At 41.7% G+C, this 20264-nt stretch overlaps 1 protein-coding gene across 2 annotated transcripts; it reads right to left on the minus strand.

The window, feature by feature from the left end:
• Positions 1-4230: 4230 nt before the first annotated feature.
• Positions 4231-18655, minus strand: prdm15 (PR domain containing 15). Of its 2 annotated transcripts, none has more exons than XM_069510472.1 (24): positions 18500-18655; positions 17933-17972; positions 17545-17638; positions 16677-16830; positions 16072-16224; positions 15890-15992; positions 15725-15808; positions 15314-15508; positions 14431-14622; positions 12943-13037; positions 12773-12860; positions 12451-12618; positions 11419-11513; positions 11152-11283; positions 9930-10076; positions 9497-9660; positions 9087-9166; positions 8293-8412; positions 8060-8191; positions 7843-7926; positions 6594-6769; positions 6411-6482; positions 5501-5722; positions 4231-5314 (listed from the first exon to the last, which is right to left on the minus strand). In XM_069510472.1, exons 1-24 carry the CDS (start codon positions 18596-18598, stop codon positions 4778-4780), a joined length of 3426 nt encoding a protein of 1141 aa, XP_069366573.1. In that variant the 5' UTR covers positions 18599-18655; the 3' UTR covers positions 4231-4777. The 2 variants fall into 2 exon arrangements, with proteins under 2 accessions (XP_069366573.1, XP_069366574.1); XM_069510473.1 differs by lacking the exon at positions 18500-18655 and adding an exon at positions 18341-18421.
• Positions 18656-20264: the final 1609 nt, after the last annotated feature.

The raw sequence follows: 20264 nt of genomic DNA on the forward strand, positions 1-20264 counted from the left end.
TTGTCCTACTGTAGACCATTATCCAACCAGGCCCCTGAGGTAAGAAGAGGGAATACTCTTAACAACAGGTGGGTTATGTGATATTTACTAAATGGTTTATAAAAACGTGGACTCATGTTTTCAGGACAAATCTATTCAGGAGAGGACATCGTGCTCTCACATAGATGAGAACTGTCATCACCTCAATTATACCAGTGACACATCTGTGTCTTAGAACTGTGTGTGGTTTAGGTGAAATTAGCCCAGTTGTTTACTTGGATGATTTTATCAGTTGGTGTTTTAAGATAACGAGCCCATCACAGTACATTCTGCTGGGTTGTGCTCCAAAATACACAGCTTTTGTCAACATATGTGTACGTGATTTGATTGTGATTAGCCCCATATTTGCCTTGGTAACTTCACCCATTTGAGCCTTAGCCATGGCAAAAGCTTTTGAGCTGTAACTTTTATTTAATACTGGCAAATGTGTAACACTAAAAAAGAAATGTCCCTCCACTAGTTAATATTTACATATTCACGAGAAAATCCCATTATATTGATAAACGAGAGTAAAACCTTTTTTAACTCCTGCTACACTTTGACTTTACCTGTGGAAAAAAAAAAATATATATATATAATTTGATAATGTTTAACCAAGCCTTTCTTACACGTTTTTTTTTATTTCACATAAATTAAAAATTACTATGTTATATTTAAAACAAAACTAGTCAAATTATTAAATAATATTTCCATTGGTAGTTAAACATAAATATGAATATTCCCACATTCAGTTTTTTTTAAATATATATTCAGTTTGACTTTTTTGACTCTTTTTACTTTCCTCGTGTTTAGTTGTATAAGGTGTACATTTTCAATAACTACCATTTAAATGGTTTGTAGCAAAGTAAAATATGTTTCCTGGGTCAGTTGCAGTTTCTTTACCAATGATGAATGTTTAATTCATGAACATTTGATTTAACGCAGTTTAAATTCAGAGTCAGGAGCAGAGTTACAACCCTGCGGCAGATAAAGATTCAGCTCAAGGACATGTCTCTCTTCCACAATAAGCCCTGCAGCTGCTGTTAATGATTCTTTTTTCACTTATCATAAAACAGCAGATTAATGTAGGTTAAACCAGCCTTATCCAGACATAAACACAATGAGTCCATTGAATGCACCATTCTCATGGTTTATACAGCACCAAACCTTAAACTGATGTAAATGATATGAAATGATGCATGACTGTATTAGCCCCTATGTGTCGGACATCATCCTGTTTTCATAACATCAAATATGCTCCATATTTTTATGGCTCCAAACCCCAAATTCACTGACATGGTATTTATTCATTCATATTCGCTTATTCATTTAAAAAAAAAAAAATCTCTTATCACTTATCTCACTGTTTTATTTGGATGTATTTGGTGTGTATTTGTGTGTACATGTACATACACTGAATATATTTGGTTATTTTTAAGTGCATGGCGTAAGTTCCTCTCTGTGTTTCTACAGTTTCCCGTTGTGGCTGTTAGAGTTTAAAAATAAAACCAAAACATAAAAAAAGGAAATACCATCAACACACTTCGCTTTCTTTACACATTCTCCCTGACTCACAAAAGAGACACAACAATGATGGCACACAAATCACATAAACAAATCACACCACTTAACAAAAAGAGGATCGTATGATGCCTGATATTTACAGTTGTGACTTCTGGGTACCCTCGTGCTTTAGGGCATCTCCTCCACGGAGTGAAAGGCACAAGTCTCAGCACAACACAACAAACATAATGCTTTTTTTTCTCTTTTGCTTTCTTCCTGGAGACACGCACCTGACAACCCTCTATTTACCTCTGCTTCAACAGCATAACACATGATCTCATGATCTCGCCCTGCTCCACCCTGCTCTCCAGATTTAATTAGAAAACTGGAAGGACGAGGTATGAAGTCAAAGTATAAATAGTTTGTCACTGGGGGACGCTGTGGAGACAACGCAGAGATCTTATTGGATGCCGTGGCACCGGGCTCCATGTCAACCAGCTGGATTTTGTCACTGCAGCAGAGATCAGTTGCCCCGAGGCCGCTGCTCTGCTCTCACACCGAGGTGGAAGCTGGTAAACAGTGCGGACCCTTTGAGGTGTCCTCGCCTCATTTAAAGTGTAAATGTATTCTGAGGGGCTGCATCACGCCCGCTCATCATTAGAATGAAAAAAGGAGCTTTTATCAGTGTGTCACTAACATCGGCTTCTTTTGATCTACTTCACTGCCCTGATTAAAAACAAGAAAATAAATCAGGACCGTCCACTTTCCTCCGCTGTGTGAAAAATGGCTTCTTTTGTTCGGAATTGTAATGAGCTTTACAGGCCTGAGATACTTTGTAATGCATCAGTGAGCACAAGGTATTGGACAAGCTCCTACAACAGACAGTGAATAGCTAATAATGATAATCTTATAAACTATCAGTCCATTTATCACGAGATGTTAAATTAGGATCATATCTTGGTTATCAGAGTGGTCTTCAGTCAGTCTCAGCTTGTGACAGTATGTTAGCTGCCATTTTTGATGCCACATTTACAGGGCAAAGCCTTCACAGTGTATTCAGTTCTGTCCATCATTCGAGTTCATTTAGATTGTGATGGTTTGTCATTGAGTGTTAAAATGACACGACCTCATGTAGTTCTCATACTGTGTCCATAACAGGTGTAAGGAGTTCTGAATGTTTCTATAACAGCTCTTGTTTTGATGAACTGGGCTCTTAAGGAAATACACATCAATTAGTTTACCAAATCAATTGTGAATATTCAGAGGTACTAATACCACTAAAGTTCATGATGCTGCCAGACTATATCGCCATCTGTTGGTAGTTTCATGTTAAGGTGTCCAGCTCTGTGGAACAGATAAGACTTGATGGCTGTTTGACATATGTGCATAAATATGACTTGAAATCATAAATGTTATGGATCTAGGGAATCTAGGGATGTTTGAAAATCTGGTGCTGGTAAAAGTGTAATAAATGTTTATTTAGTGTGATAAACATGTCATTAAGTTAATTATTTAATTGATGTGGGACCAAGACACTAATTTTATACTATATATTACATTCATGGTAAAGTGATCATCACTATCACTAGCGGATGTACTGACTGCCTTACTTTTTCTTTACTGTAGTTTTTGGTTTCATTGTTTTTTTTAATTGCTCGTATACAGTTCTATTTTATACAATTCTTAATATCTTCATTACCTGAGTATTCAAAACCATGCAGCCTATGACTTATATCAGTACAACCTAGGAATATTCACAGTTACTCTTATAATCCCAGTTCTTATCATCACATTGTCAAAGCCTCACCTGCGACCCGGCCTCTCCTCCTACCTCATAGAATAACACTCATTCTGTTTGGCCTCTTCCTCCTATTTTCTGTTTTACTTTGATCATTCTTACCTTGTGTTTCCTTTTTCTTTACTCCCTGTCTTTGTCTGGTTTCCCACTTTAATGATTGCCCCTCCTCAATGTGTTTCACCTTTCAGTTATCTCTGCCTTTCCTTGTGGATTTAGACTCCACAGTCTTTTCCCTGTTTGTTCCTGTTCCCTGGTGTATCCCTGTATCCTTCTTTTATTAGTTCCTCTTCTTTGGTTTCTGCCCGTTTTACAGCCTGAGTTTTTGGTTTTTTGAAGTTCCGAGGTTCTCTTGAGACTGTGAGCCTGTCACATAGCATATTATTTTCTGAACTGTCTGCTTTGTGTGATGTCTACATTTTGGGTTCTGCAAACTACTTCCACCCAACAGTGTCACTCTAACCTGACAAGCAGGTTGAATGAACTCAAAACTTGGGAGAAGGGTGTGGCATGGGTCAGGAAAGAACCCTTTCAATTTTTGTACGCTAATTTCCTAAGGAAGAATTCCTGGATGGAAAAAAACAGACACATTGTGGGCACTGGAATATATGGGTGTGTGGAATTTGCTGCACATTGATTGCATTTGAGGAAACTGTTGGGCCTTGGCTGAGGTGAACTGAGAGCCATTCTAGTAAAGCACTTGTTCTGATCAGTGGTTCAGACACACATCCTTAGACCGTGTGATGCAGTCATGTAGTGCTGTGTGGAGATCTGAGCTGAAAAGCAGATGCTCATAAACAGACCCAGAGAAACCGTATTGCTTGTGATTTAGATGACATCAGCATGGCAGAACCTCGCTGCTGAGAGAATGTGATCCCTGTTAACCTGAATTTATATGAAGACACAAGACAAGACCCATTTTAAAGAGTTTTTTTTTTTGTTAAAAAATAACAGTACAAAAATGCTTCCAGTATTTTTTTCCCAGACAGTTCAACAATAACTAGTTACAGCATTTAAAAATAAAGACTTCAGGAGCGAGCCACTTTTGGGAACATGACAACCATCACTTATCACTTCACCTGGCACAAGTGTTTTCATTTAGCTTTTACTGTAACATGTGGTCTTTTTCATGATTCAGTTTTCGAGCAGCAGATTCATCTTGAAGACATGCATGTGTTTATAAAGGCTGGTAAGGCATTTGAATATTCAACATGTTGCTTTGGTTTGAAATGTAAATCTTCCAGAGGAGAGTCAGGGATTCTGGCTGAATGTACCATCTTTTTTCTAATATGTTAATAACAGACACTATGTTTTGTAAGTATACAAAAGGAAAAAAAAAAAAGTAAGGTCATTCACTTCCATGGAGCTGGAGAGGCATCTGGTGACAGTTCAGGCATAAAATCTACTCGACTATGTAACAATGTTGGTGAGTGTGAGGTGACCGGCACCTCTATTCTCTGCTCAGTAGCCGAACATCTGCTGTGCTGAGCTGCTCTGGTGCTGGGGGGTGGGCGGTTGGCTCTGGCCGGGTCGACCCGGCTGTTGACCCTGGTTCTGGGCCTCCTGACTCTCCCCCTGAGTTCCCTCCACCACAGGGGTGACCTGGCTGCCCTCAGCTGCCGGTACAGGCCTCCAGGGCAGAGTCGGCGCCTCCAGCTGGTGGCCCATGGGGTTGACCAGAGTAGTGAGGTTGATGAAGTGGGTGACTGATTGAGCCGCCGAGCCTCCGCCGGGACCCACCGTCTCTGGGATGAGTTCGGCGGGACGGTTGTGGAGCATGGCGGAGCCGCTGACGGTGTCGAAAGTGACGGTGAGGATGGAGTTGTCCAGCGTGAGGGGCCGGTCGCTGGCTGTCAGGTGGCCCACAGCTACAGGCTGCAGGCTGGTGAACTGGGCAGGGGCTTGACTGGTGATGGGTGTGACGGTGATGTTGGTCAGCCCCACTGAGCTGTTGGGGGAGGTGGCTGATTGAGCGCTGGGGTCGGCAAGAACCACCACCTGAAACCGCAGGAGCAGATCAATTAGAGCAAGAAAATGAAAAGAGAAACTGCTTTCCATCAGCAGTGTGTAGTCATATCCCTTGCCATTTGTCAAAGTCATTTGTTCTGGTTTTAGAAAGAAACAGATTAGAAATGTTATTGTAAATGAAAAGCAGAAACTTTTTCTGCACATCTTCATATGTACCTGCTGGATGCTCTGCACAGCAGAGCTCGTCTCAGTTTCTTCACCGACGATGACGGTGTTATATTCTGGCATGGTTTCGTGTCTCGGCTCAGTGAAGTCGACAAACTCGTCGGACTCCGAGAGCTCCGGCTCAACTGGAACCCTCTGCTTCTTCTTGGGGTGTCGGAAATGTCGGATGGGCCTTTCCTGAGACATGCTGTCCTTTTCCAGGGTCAGAGTGGGCTGAGGAAAGAGGTTCAAACATGGACGACGTTTATTCAGGGAACTGTATAATTCAAATGATGAGAAAGATACATATCACACAGGATGCCCATCATAACAAAAGGTGCCATAGTAATGCTAAAATGGGGGCAGTAAGACAACCCATGCATTCATAATCACACATATATACTCTATATATATGATTCATTGATCCACCGTGAATAAACAGGGACTCTGTCAATTCTATCTTTAGTGTACATTCAAACACGACAGTAGGGAGATTAAATTATGAGGCGGAAAACATACAGTATCACCAGGCTTCATCATCATAGCATCTCATTCTGCTGAGGACATTATGTAAAAACTTCTCAACTGATTTCCATAAAATGTTGTGGAAGGGGGGGGCATAACCCAAGGATGAACCCAATACATTTTGGAGTGGATCTGGACAAATGGACAGATCCAGGATTTAAAAAAAGATTCTTTGACTTTGTGTCTACTCAGTGCCAGTCTTTAGAAACAGTATGTCAACTCTTGATCTGAAAAGCTCACGTCAAACAAAAACTGGCTTCTCCATGATCAACATGAAGTCTCCTGTTTTCACACGGCAACAGTTTGTTGTCAGAGCTGCTCCAACATCATGTTTCATGTTTGTGTGCGGGGGCATGTATGCTGCCTCATTAAAGAAGTCCACAATTTGAAATCGAACCTGCATGGACGAATCATTGATTGACGAAGGTTCCTGAAGATCATCAAACTCATCCATTCTCACGGACGCCACCTGGAGGAATCACGATAAACAGTGGCAGTTGAAGGTGTTAGCTTTGAGGATTTGACAACAGCTACTGGCCTGAGTGGACAAACACTCGGAGCGTTTCCTAACAGGACTCACCTCAGGGTGTTTACGTCGCAGGTGTCGGTTCATGGATGCGCGGGTGGACACCTTTGTCCCGCAGAGGTGACACGACTGGGCCTCCACCTTCTCATGGGTGAGGTGCACATGTTTCTGCAGCATGTACTCTGTCAAGTACTTCTTATCACAGGTCGCACACGTCCACGTCTTCCCCACTGCAGTGAGAAAGAGGTCAGTAGGGTCAGTCCAGCTTACTAAACTCACTAATGTAAACACGAGTGTTCCTGTTTGTAAGTTTGATGATAAGCAGGGAAGCTGATGTGGACTGCTGCTCTGACTCAGAGTAAGTGGCTCTTGTGTCAGCTGCTGTGTGGCTCAGTGTGATCATTTATACGTCTGTATCAAAACAAGGTCTCGTAGGCGGCCTCCAGGAGAATATTCTGTTAAACTGCTATGAGGCACTATCATGAAACCAAAAAACATCAGATCTAAATCTCTCAAATTAAAACACAGGACATGTGATTGACAGACCAGAGATGCATGATGCAATAGTTGGACTGGTGGAAAGTAAAAGTAATTATAAAGCTTCAAATTTTCCCTTAAAGGACGAGTTTGACATTTTGTTAAATTCACACACCTCTACTCCAGAAACCATACATTATGTTACACATCATTGTAACTGCATTATATTATTTCTTTTCATTGTGTAAAGATTTCTGTATATCCTATCTGTCTTGTACATCACTGTATGTTGTCACCATTTCACAAAAAAAGAATCATTGCGATAAAGTAATTTTAAATGTCAATATCCCTTTAAGCTGCTTGAAAAAGATATGGAAAAATAGATCTTTTCCTTTTTTCCAGAAATTCTAGTTTCTGTAAGTTGATATGATTTTTATTCTACATGAATCTTTAACTATTGTTCTTTAATTATTCATGTAGCTCACAGCAGTTTTCATCTTTGGCTTATTTGAGCTGTTTTCAGTTTAACTAACCTTCCTGGTGATTTTTGACAGAAACATAATTCCATTAATTCGTTTTGTATATTATTTTTTTCCCCCTCTCAGTTTCTAACCAAAACCATTTTCCACATCCCAAAGTTCAGAGGTTTATAGTAAACATGTCCTTTACTTTCTGACTGGAGGTGTGGTATTTTATTCTCTGCTGCTGTTTGAAATCAGTCTGCACCTTCACTTCTGCCTCTGAACATGGCGACACAAAAGAACTGAACTACAGACTCCTTTGTTCTGCTTGTTGTTGGTTTATATAAGTAACATGAGAAACTTGCCTGTGTGGATGAGCTTGTGTGTTTCTAGAGTGGTCCTCTCGCTGAACGTCTTCCCACACAGCTCACACATGAAGTCCTTCACACCTGCAGGCACGACAATGACCACACAGTTAAATTATATACAGTATATATATATATATATATATATATATGTATGTATAAAGAAATCACTAGTGTCCTCAGACCTTTCATGAATCTGTATCACATTTTGACTCACCCGTGTGTCTCTTGTAGTGTTTCAGCATGTTGACCTTTTGGGCAAACTTGCGGTTACAGGCCTTACACTCATACTCTTTGATGCCCTTATGAAGCTTCATGTGGTGCCTCAGAGCGTGTTTAGTCTTCATGCCTGCACAGGAAAACCAAACATCAACTACTCTGCATCGATGCTGTTGTTTACACAGTTATTAGAAAGTCCTGCGATGTGTAATCGAGCACTGAGAGTCTCACCTTTCCCACATTCGGCACACAGGAAGTCCCGGATGTCGTCATGAACCCTGAGGTGCTCCTTCAGCATGTCCTTCCTTGCGAATGATTTGCCACACTTGTCACAGCTGTGGCTCTTTACCCCTGAGTGATCACACAAACACGTACATTCAATCATCATATGAAAAAATTACTTTTTACATTGTGTCTCCACATAATATACTGTATGTACAAATTGTTTTTAAAGTTCATCCAAAAATAATAGGGAATAATTAGTGCGGTAGAGCATACAAGGGATATTCAGCGTTTAGTTTAAAAAGGCAAAGAGATAATAATGTCTGATTTACTAAGCGACCACATGGCTTTCATGGTACTGCCATACAAGCCAGTAGCAAGTGAGATTTACCTTTAGCCTCGGCATACCCTCACGTTCAGCTTGTATCATAAATTACAAGGTCAAAACACTTGATGACGCTAAGGTGCACAACTGAAGGTATGTCCCTAACATCTGCTGGTGGCTGCTAACACCTGCTTACATCTACTGGTAGTTTAAATTAAATCGTGCAGAAGACCTTCAATTGAGGAGGGATATCCAAAATCTTGTCTAACATTCTAAAACCCCAAAGCATTAAGGGAACTGAAGTTCTAAAACTTGGGAGATGTTTTTAAGTTTTATAATATATAAGTATCTATAAAGATCTTCTGGTCTTGATGACCTCTCTGCTATGTGCGGCACGTTCTCTATCACACATCACTATAGCAGATATCTACCTGAGGAAAGTGCACGTTGTGCAGAGAGATCTCACAGTGCTGCTCACCTGTGTGGATGATCTTGTGTCGTTCCAAGTTACCGATGCTATTGAAGATTCGGCCGCAGATTTCACATGGGTGGATGTACCTGTTGGATGGGTGGAAAGATTTGAACTGGTTCATTTATTTTTTCATGCTGACTACACCTTTATGGTTTCAATTTAAACCATCTACTTTTAGCTAAGGCACTGAAATAACTTGAGCTCCAACACAACCTGAACAGAAACGTCGAAATATTTATTACACGTATGATACAAATGCAACATATTCCTGATATTTAGTTGTAGCTACATTAAAATTAATTAAAAACTAATATATGTTTCTATGTTTTCTATGATTTACATGTATTTAATGGAGTAAAAAATATAGAAAATATATCTAACATTGTGAGCCGAGGGGCTCTGCTTCCTTGTCTTACTTCTGCACTGCAGGGTCCGGCAGCTGCTCTCTGTGGATGACCAGGTGAGCGTTGTACGTGGCTTTCAGGGCGAAGCGCCGGTTGCAGATCCCACAGCCGTAACCTCTCTCCTTGTGCTGCTCCATGATGTGCTTCAGGTACTCTCTCCCCTTGGCAAACGACAGCTAGAGACGCACGCACACACAGAAGCTCATGAGTGTGTCTGTGATTGTTAGTGACAAATAAAGATGTGCGGCTCCATGATGCAGGTTACACACTGTAAGTTTATATTACATCATCTGCTCTTAGCTGAGGCCATTACTCACCTAACTGGTGAAAGAGTAAACTTATTTTTTTTAAATGAGTTTACACCAGCCGTCTGGATATTGTGTGAATAAGCAGCTTCAGATAACGAGTGTGCAGATCTTTACATGCCCTTCAAGCCGCTACCTACCTGACATTTCTTGCAGTTGTACTTGTGGTGCTCAGGATCGTCCTCCTCTTCATCATCGTCGTCGTCTGTGTCGTCGCTGTCTCCTGCCGAGATGCCGATTTTCTTGATGAAGCCTTCTCTCTCCTGCTCATCCATTAAGGCGATGTCCTGACAACCAAAAGCAGCTCTTTGAAATGATGAAAGTCAAAGGCAGCTAAGATCCAGAGGGCTCTTAGTTAATGTATCCAAGGTGCTATTTGACAACCACAGTCACAAAGATGCTCTTATCTACCACTATTTTGATTTTGCAGGGTGAATTATGGACATTTTAGTCTTTTCCATGGTGTCTTTATCACTGAAGTACGGAAGGAAACGGCCAGCACCTAATTCACCCCCTTTGTCCACCCCAAAACTTATGCCATTAGCCTGAAACTGAACAGAGCCACAGTCAGTGGTAAACTTAGCTCATTTACAAAAAAAACTATATAGACCTATATATTTAAATGCACAAAAACATTTGCTTGGGACAGATGTACTGAGCATGTGATGTACAGCGCATTGGTATCATGCCGTACAATTTAAGAATGTGTACGAGCCACAATGGCTTGACTGGGATTTCAGCTTGTGAGTCTGTGTGTGTGTCATCATGGTAAAATGTGATCACAGCCATGTCACAGAATTTGTTGGAGTACTTCGGCAGGTGTTTACGTGACTGTCTGTGTCTGACAGACTTTGTCACTGCAACAGAATGCCAAGAATTCAAAGATGGGTGTGGTAAAACCTGTGATTACTGAGTACTGTAATATTGGAGTAATGACTTGTATGAGAATGTATGTCTTGCTGTTAAACTGTGCTCCTACAGTTTAACAGGCAGAGCAGCTGCTAAATTGGAGCAAAACTAATTGCCCAGAGCAACAAAACAACATAGAGAAGTGGAACATTTCCTCATTTTAAATTTATCACAAAATAAAAATAAAAACCGGGGCCCAGTCAGTGTAAGTGACACAAAATGATCTGTGATCTGTGCATCTCTAATGCATTCACGCAGAATTCACACCAGTCTCTCTCTTTTCTCCGGTAAACCCTGGGTTGAGAGTGAACACAGAGCTGCACTGAGAGCTGCTGATGCTGACGGCAGTTGATAAGACGGGACGGGATCCCATAAAAATGCGATGCATCAGTAACGACGTGCCTATTAACAAAGCACAAAGGAAGTGGCAGTATGTGCAGCTCGCTGCCTCACCTTGAAGTGAACGTGAATGTGATCTCGAAGGACGTCCACGCGGAAGAACTTGCGGCCGCAGATCTCACAGGTGTACTTCTTATCACCGTGAGTCAACAGGTGCTTGTTCATGTTGCTCCTGCAGGAGAACACCTGTGCACACAAAAGCACACACACACACACACTTTACGCACGTCACTGTACTTGTGGCCACCTGGACTCTGTGTGACGTTATTTGACCTGCTGCCATCAGGACCTTTGGTCTTTGCTGCTGTGCAGAGTGCTCACCTTGCCACAGATGGGACAGGGTGACGGCTCCTTCCTGTACTTGGTCCCTTCTTCTCCATTGGCCTCCAGGTCCTCTCTCTTCATGTGCTTTGGTCCTGTCCAGATGCATTATGGTTGTAGTTAAAGGTTCAGTGTGCAGGATTTAGGTGAACGGGATCAATTGGCAGAAATTGAATGTAAAATAATACTAGTGTGTTTTATCTAAATTGTACAAGTCGCAGATTCAGCTGCAACACTTCACCACTAGATGTCACTAAATTCTACACAAATGAACCTTTAAACAAAGAGCTTTCTGCCTTTAACATCCATGTTTTTCTTAAAGAAGTTCCATAATTGATTTAGTATTAATTAGAGTTTTTAAGGAGAATTAATATTAAATTAGTTTTTGTGAAGGCACCACTGATGGAAAAGGATGGCAGAAAACAAATAAACAGATACCACAGATTCACATCTCTTTCTGCCACAGTAAAGAAAAAGGTTTTTGATCAATGTATGTTTAAATTGGTACAAAATATGAATACTGATGTTTGATGAGGTTTTTGCAGCATCACTGATAAATCAGTCTGCTTTGCTTCATAACATAATCAGATTGATTCTGTCAGGATCTGTTGCACACAGCTGCTTTACACTATGTGAAAATCTACAGTCCATTACATGCAGCATTGTGAAAGCAGCAGGACACATATGTTGTGAAATCCATTATAATCTCATCATATTGCGTGCAAGTGACACCACACACACACACCACAAACACCCCCGCGCACGCACACAGAAAATCCCACACGCTCTGCCCCGGGCTGCAGCTCTGTTCACATGTAGCCCTGCACCGTCAAAACATTATCTTTTCCTGGAGAAGTGTCAGTACGTTTGTTTAGGTATTGTAACCATGCTCCTCCATGTTTCAGTGCTGAGATCATGATGCAGCTCAACACAAAGAACATATTTCAACAATGTCTCCCGCATCCTGATAACAAAGCGGCTTATGTAGTAACTTGTGCCGGGGCCTTGCTCCCTTGCCCGTGCGTGACTCACCCACGCCGTGCCTCCTGTGGTGCTCCTGCATCACATCTTTGCGGTAGAACATCTTGTTGCAGATCTCACAGGAGTAGAGCTTCTCGCCGTGCTTCTTCTTGTGCTTGGAGAGGTTGCTGTTGGTGGAGAAGAACCGCGAGCAGATGTCACACTGGAACGTCTTATCATCTGGAGACGGAGAAAAATGACATCCATGAAAACTTAACATGATAAACTCTGGTGGGGATGTGATCAGAGATATTTTCAATGGGTAACAAAAAAAGCAGGGATGTCATTTAAATTTGAACTATATTAAAATACTTGATTTTGTGCGTTGTGGTACCTGTCCTGCAGTTGTGGAACTTTAAGGCATTTTCCAGGCGGAAGGATTTCTCACACGTGTTGCATTTGTATTTGTACTCCTGGTCAGGCTGTTGGGTTCACATTAAAACAAAGTATTAGCCAGCGCTGGGAGTAAAAACCTGTGAGGTCACAGTCTGGCGTGTCACTCACCATGTTCTTGCTGTGCTTGTAAGAGATGTGCTGCTTCAGACTCTCCTTGCGGCTGAACAACTTGTCACATTCATCACACTTGAACAGTTTATCACCTGCGGGGATATACATGAGAGACACCTTCACTTCACACCAACACTTTGATCCAAAGAAACTTTTATTAGCCTGTGAACCGATGTAGCTGGAGGCACAGTCTGGTGTTTGCCCCTGTTTGTGTGAATGTGTAAAATAACGTATTTTTTGGAAGAACAGATTCTCCACATGATCCACTTTTAGAGACAATAAGAGACATAATCAACATCTTATTTAGACTAACCCTGTACACACAATATACTGTGAAAATGAAGCTTAGTGCAGGTTCAGTGAGGAAGACATGAGCTGCGTTCAGATCCACAGTGAACAGGAAGTAGAGGATATGAAATATTCTCTACTCTGCGTACACAGAACATCAGTTCAGTGGACTTCCCTTCACAATTCCTCCATTCTTGACTCCCTGCAATGTCGCACACGTTGACATCTGCTGCTGCTACTGTGTAATGACAACGAGACACTAGGGCTATTAAAATAAAAAACGATTGTATGGCCTATTGTATTGGAATGGATGTAACTTGTGAAAAAAATGTGATTTGATGACTTTGTCATTATGAATTTTTTTTTTTATGTTATAGTATGTATGAGGGTAGTGTATATATTGATTTACATTACACAGCTGTGCTGGACAAAACAACATCATTTTAGCTTGACAAGAGCATCTTTGATGTTTTAACCACTTCCATAGAAACGGAAATAATTAGAACGGTACAACAGTAATTACAAGCATGTGTAAACTCCTTTGAGATCTCCATAATAATAATGTGCTCTTCGATCATTTAATGGCTGATCCACCAGCTGCATTGACTGATGGGTATTTTTTCTTGTTGTTCAGTTCTTCCCTGCTCATTTCTATGGTTTGGAATCTCACTTAAGATTCACTTGTCAGTGGAACGCACCCTTTTTCTAGGTCTCACTCATTCATAATCTTTTACTCTCCCCACCTCTTCTAATCATTTAGGTGTTGGATGTTTACAGTCATCCAATCAGATTTGGTCATGATCGCACTCAGCCAATCATGTCATTGTAGTCAAACTTTGAGTCTATTCTCCTCTCTGTTGCTGAGTTATTCATCTCATCATATCCACAACACTTGGTCCCATCAACCAGCACAAATATCTAGGTCCCAGGGGGGTTTCCTATACTATGCAGTCACACCCCCTTTAAATCTTGATTACATCACTAAGAGCCAAACAGACTCATTTATATCACATCACTTTCATTTCTTATTGTGCAGTGGAGATAAATCTTCAAATGACGCTGATGTCATAAAAGTTGACATTGACTGATAAATACAATGCATGTGGCAGGTATGCATCGCCTCTCTGCAGCTTTTCATTTAAATTGTGTAATTTACCCCTTCGAAAGCTAACGTTCGCTTTTCAGATCTCTACGTACCATGAGATCGGATGTGTCTGTTGAGGTTGCTGCTGTTCTGGAAGACCTTATTGCAGAGGGAGCAGCGGTACACCCTCTTGTGCTCTCTGACTTTGTGTCTCTTCAGCACAGCTGCGCTCTCCGGAGCACGCTCTGCTGCTGCCGCTGCCTCAGAGGCCACCGGCTCGGACGTTTCCACCGGGGGCTTCAAATCTGCACACATCAGGAATTCAATGTCAAAGAGAAATGTTTACCATGTACACATTCTTAGTGTGTGTGTTAGCATGAACCCAAATAGCAGCTGAGACTGATGCAGGTATTTGGTTCATAAACCTGCTCCCTCTTCTTCCCTTCCGGGCAGTGATTTGCAGCATCTTCCCAGAATGCCATTCTCCAGCCTCCACAGAATGTGCCTGAACCGGCTGCAACTTGCTCAGCTCATGTCATACACAACACGTGCATAGAGACAGAGTGACAGTAAGAGAATGAATAAAGTAAGAGCTGCGTGTGGAAGAACTAGTATCATTATGTGGTGATCAGCATTGATATTGTGGCTACAAACAAATAAATGTACGGACACTGAGAATCATAAAAATAAGTTTGATTCGTTGTGAAACTGTCGCTGGTCAGAGCTGTCAGCTGAGTAGGCGGTCCTTCATATGTGGCCCAGGATGCAGCAGTGATCTCCTCTCAGGATGAATTTGAATCAGTTGAATCAGATCACTCAGGACAGATGTTTAAGCAGATGCATAGAAGCTTTAGCTCTTTCATGGCTCATCCTTTACCACTGTTCAAACATCTCTCAACATTACATAAGACTCGTTTTCTAATCAACTGGTCCAAAATATATCAAAAGAATATACTGTGAGTTCTAATTTGTGAACTCAGACCTGTTTGCTCTCACCTTTGTTTTTGCCTGCCCCGGGCCTGCGTCCCTTAGTTCTCCTTCCTCTGCGGCCCAGCTTGGGGCCCCGCTGAGCAGCGGGTGGCCGGGCTTCCTCCTCATCAGGGCCCACCAGGCTCTCTTCTTGGGGCAGGTGCGGGTCGTCCGGAAGCTCACTTACTGTGTTCACCTTGTCGAGGTGACTCAGCGTGTTGCCTGTGATAAACAGAGGGAATGAGGATTAAGAATGAGAAAACTTGACAAAGCATTTCAGTAGAGGTGTGCTGAAGGTCAGATTTTTCCTCCTGTTGAAGTCAATATGGAGGAACCATAGTCAATTGCAACTGGAAGCTTAATCAGATAGAATCTCACTAAATGTATTTGAGATATGAGTAAAAGATGCAATGACTGATGTGATGGGGGTCTGCTGACCTGTGTTGGGCTCTTCAGCCACTGACGGCACGTGAGCTCCAGTTTTCTCCGAGGTCTCTGTGTTATCAGATGAAGACGTCACATCTGAGGAGAGGAGACAAAGACTTCAGATAATTTTCACATTGTTGCCATATTAATCTACACAATCACTTTAACACCATCTACCTTGTGAAAGTGGCTGAAGTGGAGGCTTCAGCATGGGCTTCTCCATCTTCTTGGCGTAGAAAGCTCCGTACCAGACCCTCAGCTCTGTGCCCGGAAGCACATCCTGAGAGACAGACAGCGGAGGCGAACATGAGAACCATTTCCTGTTAGAAAAGACTCAGGTTCAGGACGGACACAGGTACCTGGGAGGTGTTGAAGTACACGTCATCGTCCTGCTGGTAGGCCGTCAGATTCTGGTGTTTGTGGTCGGCCGCAGGACGCACCAGCATCATCCAGTTGCAGTCTTCTTCACAGCTGGAGTCAAAACACACCACCAGGCTGTCCCTCTGGAAGATCTGTGCATTGTGGGGAGGGAGGACGCAATCGCACAGTGGCGGATCAAGGATTTTGCTAAATCAGGGGCCATGAAGGGCCCACAATTTACAGAGGAGCCAATTATAATCCAACATCTATAAACATCTCCTGATTCAGTAAGATGCACATTTAAGTAATATATCGTTTACTGTTAACTTTGAAAATTGTGCTTGAAAAAGGAATCAGATGTTTTATTGAATTTTTTGGAGCTTTTTAGAAGAACAAACAAAAGAAACAACTCATCTTATTTATTTTTACTATTGTAAGTGACTACTTTATTAGACTGACAGGACACGGACACTTCAGTGACCAATCAGATTTCAGCCCCTCCCTGGCCCCGACCCTGGATACTGCAATTACACCTATTCACATAAAATAAAACAAGCACAAGATGTGTCCACTCTAAGTAAACTCAGGATTCATCAGGCTCCACCTTCAGAGGAAACGCTCCTTCCTTCTCCAGGTGGGGGACCCTCTTAGCCTCAAAGGGGCCAAACCGGGTCCTCTTGACCAGCCGCCGCAGGACAAACACGCCCTCCTCCCCATCATCCACCTCCCTGATCTCCAGGCTGTTTGGTAGAGATGACCTGATCCAAGACGAGGACAATATGTGTGTTATGAAATGGCAATAACGTAAAAAATCATTTTCTCAGTGCAGTACTTCACATTTTGTGTGATCACACATACTCCATGATCATTTCTACACCATTTAAAAATAAACTATTTTCCTGAGGATACAAATGTAGCAGTTGTAGAGAGCTATCTATCATTACAAATTTCTCAAGTGCTCCCTTTATCTATTGTTCTTTTTCTTTTGTATAAATTCATTTAACATTGATACATCTCTTCATTTCTGTAAGAACCTGTCATATCTCATGAATATTATATTATATATTATTATATTATTATATATATTATATGTTATTATGTTTATGTGCTCTGTTACACGCAGCTTTTATCAATGTCCCGTCCTGGGAGAGATATCCCTCACTTGTGACCCTCTCCTGAGTTTCTAAGTTTTTCCTTGCTAAAAGGTTTGTTTTGTTTTTCCTCAATCTTTGGTTGAGGGTGAAGGGCAGAGAGTGTTGAGTCTTGTTGAGCCCTATTGTGATTTGTGGACATGAGCTGTAAACATAAAATTTGATTGATTTTCAAACTCTAGAGCCCATCCATCAGCCCCCTCGGGGAGGTCGGAGGTCAGCATCATGTTTGAGCAGACCTGAAGTCAGTCCCAGACATTTTAGAATGTTTAGTTTCTATGGATGGATTATTTCAATAGTTTCGAGCTGCCCTTCACTCACCGAGCTCGGCTGAGGACGAAGGAGTCCTCGACGGTCACCAGTGGTCCCAGCTCAGGACACTCTGAGTCATGGTACTGGCCACATTCATCGCACCCTGCAAACACACATCACAGCTGTCATCACAGCCTGCAGGTCACACACACACACACAGATCCAATAAAAGCCATTCTTTCAGAAAAATACTATGAAGGCCAAATCACGAAGGTTTTTTGAGAAAACACCTGCAACTATTTTATTTACACTATGACAACATTGAACCTATTTTCAAACCAGTGCAAGCAGCAGAGGAAGTACACACCCCTGATGATTGACAGCAGAGTGAATACCCTCACACACACACACACACACACACACAGAGAGACAGAATGACAGTTGGATTCTTACTCACAGATGAACTCATCTGGTGTTTGCTCAGCCATCACTGGAACCTGCAGACAGGAGAAGCTGCTTTATAAGTGCTAATGACAAGGGGTCAGGACAGTACAGCAGGGCTGCAGTGATATGAACTACTACAGACTGGAGCTAACTGAACTTCAGAGCCTGTTTAACCGGGGACACTTGAATGCATCAGGCCGCTGTCACCACACAGCAGCGCGTTACAACAACATCAAGTGTGTTCTGGTGCGCGGCCACGCAGCTGGATCGTGCATGTTTAACGCGCGCAGTCCGTGCAGGAGACGGGATCCGGGATTTGAATCGCTCCCAAAGTGTAGCCGGGTTTTAACTCCGATCTGAGCGGCTTCGCTGCACTGTAACAAAGAACAGGCGGCATGGCGGATGGACCGGAGACGCAAACCTCCAAACCGGAGTCGAAGCTCTTCAGCGGGCAGCGGAGCGCGGTGGAGGAGGCGCAGGAAGCCGGGGAGCGGACAGGACGAAGCGGCTGCAGCTTCTCCACAGGACCGCGACGGAGTCCGGGAGGAAAGCGGCGCGTATTGAGAGGAAAAGCCTTTACCTTCCCTGCAGGAGACCCTTCATTTATCCAGTCCTGACTCCGGGTTCCAATCCGCTCCAGAGACGGCGCAGGACCGGAAACGAGCCGCGCCGAGTGCATTGTGGGGACTGTAGTTTCAAACGTCAGGATATGGCAACAGCGAGGTCAAACTAGAATTTGGCAGAAACCGATTGTACAAATAATAACAATAAAAATTAATAACATGAATTAAATAATTTAATATTTATAATACTTGTACTAATTTGCCATTAGTGTTATTCTATTGATGATTGAATAGTAATGTTATTTGTTTTAGCAGTGGTAGATATTACACCCAGGCCACATCTCTTTAGTAATTAACAGTCAATTCATTAAACCTTTGGGATCCACTGAAACAATACAGAGGGAAAAACCCTAAATCTTGACTGATTACAGTTAAAATCTGATTACCTGATTTTGAGACTGGTCAAACTTTCCCCAAAGTTAGTTAATAAAGTCGTGAAGACCTCCAGAAAGTTTGATCTGTGGTTTATGAGTTGTTGCTGAGATATCATTATTTATCTGTAGTGGCATCAGGAGTCGTTGTACTCATGTACTACTTTACTCCCAGGTCAATGGATAAACCTCAAAGACATACATGTGTGGAATTATAACTTAAAAACCAAATGTTCTGGGGTTTTATCTTCAGATTCACTGTAGCTAACATACAGTTTTGATAATCATGCAGCAGGAAAATAGCTTCTAATATGGGAACAATTTCTCTGTGACGTTATGTTATAGGACATATGACCAGTCAGTCACTGAGGTTTCTCATATGAGTAAATCAACATGCTAATATCATCAGGATCTGTGACGGTGCATCCCAAAAATGTGATGATTTTACACAGAATGACCTGAGCAGATGCTTCTTAAATTGAAGTCGTTAATCTTCATTACGCTGTCTGACCATACAGCACATTAAGTGTGGAAGCATTCTCCAGATCCCTCAAGCATTAATACGTTCATATCCACATACCCCACTGCAGATGAATGCCCTGTATTCACAATCCGGTAATCTCAGTAAAGATGTATGAATATTATCAGTAATATGTACTTCTGTCATTTTATATATGATAAAACAATCCATTATATATTATGTGTAAGCAACATTTGTTGTTGGCCGAGGTGGAACACATTTTCCCCCTCAGTAAAAACAATCAGCCTCTTCTGTCTGTAACTTAGTCGAGTGCATTAAGAATATTTCAAACGGTTTTAAATTATCGATTTCTATTTCTCAGGAGTCAATTCATGACATACACCTCTTCTTATTGATATTACTGTTGCTTTGTTTTTATTGGGTTATACATGCAATTGTTAATTAGTCATATTACTTTCTGCATGCTAAATAAAAAAAATCATATATTAAAAACGTATTTAACTGTTAAAAGAAGTTCTCCAAGTGGATGCCTATATCTTTAAACAAGAATCAATAATGTGGATGGCTGCACTAGAATTATTTGCAAATGTTTCTACAACACATGTTCTCTTTTTACTGATAAGAAAATAATAAAACGTTTGGGATTAAATGAAAAACTAAAATGACTTGTTTTGGAAGCTGCTATGTTAAGTATCTATACCAAACAATTAGTGACTATGACTAGAACTACCAGATAAATGTTGAAAACGTATATAATTCCCTCTGAAATATATTATACCATCAAATAAAAGTGGTTAAAGAAAACACAAATACCTCAAAACTACAAATGAATTAGTTATTTTCGAGCAGCAGAGCAGGAACCTTTGACTC

The sequence above is a fragment of the Paralichthys olivaceus genome, chromosome 15 (assembly GCF_024713975.1).
Source record: "Paralichthys olivaceus isolate ysfri-2021 chromosome 15, ASM2471397v2, whole genome shotgun sequence".
Taxonomy (NCBI): Eukaryota; Metazoa; Chordata; class Actinopteri; order Pleuronectiformes; family Paralichthyidae; genus Paralichthys; species Paralichthys olivaceus.

Coding starts and splice junctions, on each gene's coding strand:
- prdm15 (XM_069510472.1), bottom strand. CDS start 18,598: ATGCACTCGGCGCGGCTCGTTTCCGGTCCTGCGCCGTCTCTGGAGCGG. Junction 11,284..11,418: donor CCTGTCCCATCTGTGGCAAG/GTGAGCACTCTG, acceptor TTGTGTGCACAG/GTGTTCTCCTGCAGGAGCAA. Junction 8,192..8,292: donor GTGTGCCGAATGTGGGAAAG/GTGAGACTCTCA, acceptor TTTCCTGTGCAG/GCATGAAGACTAAACACGCT.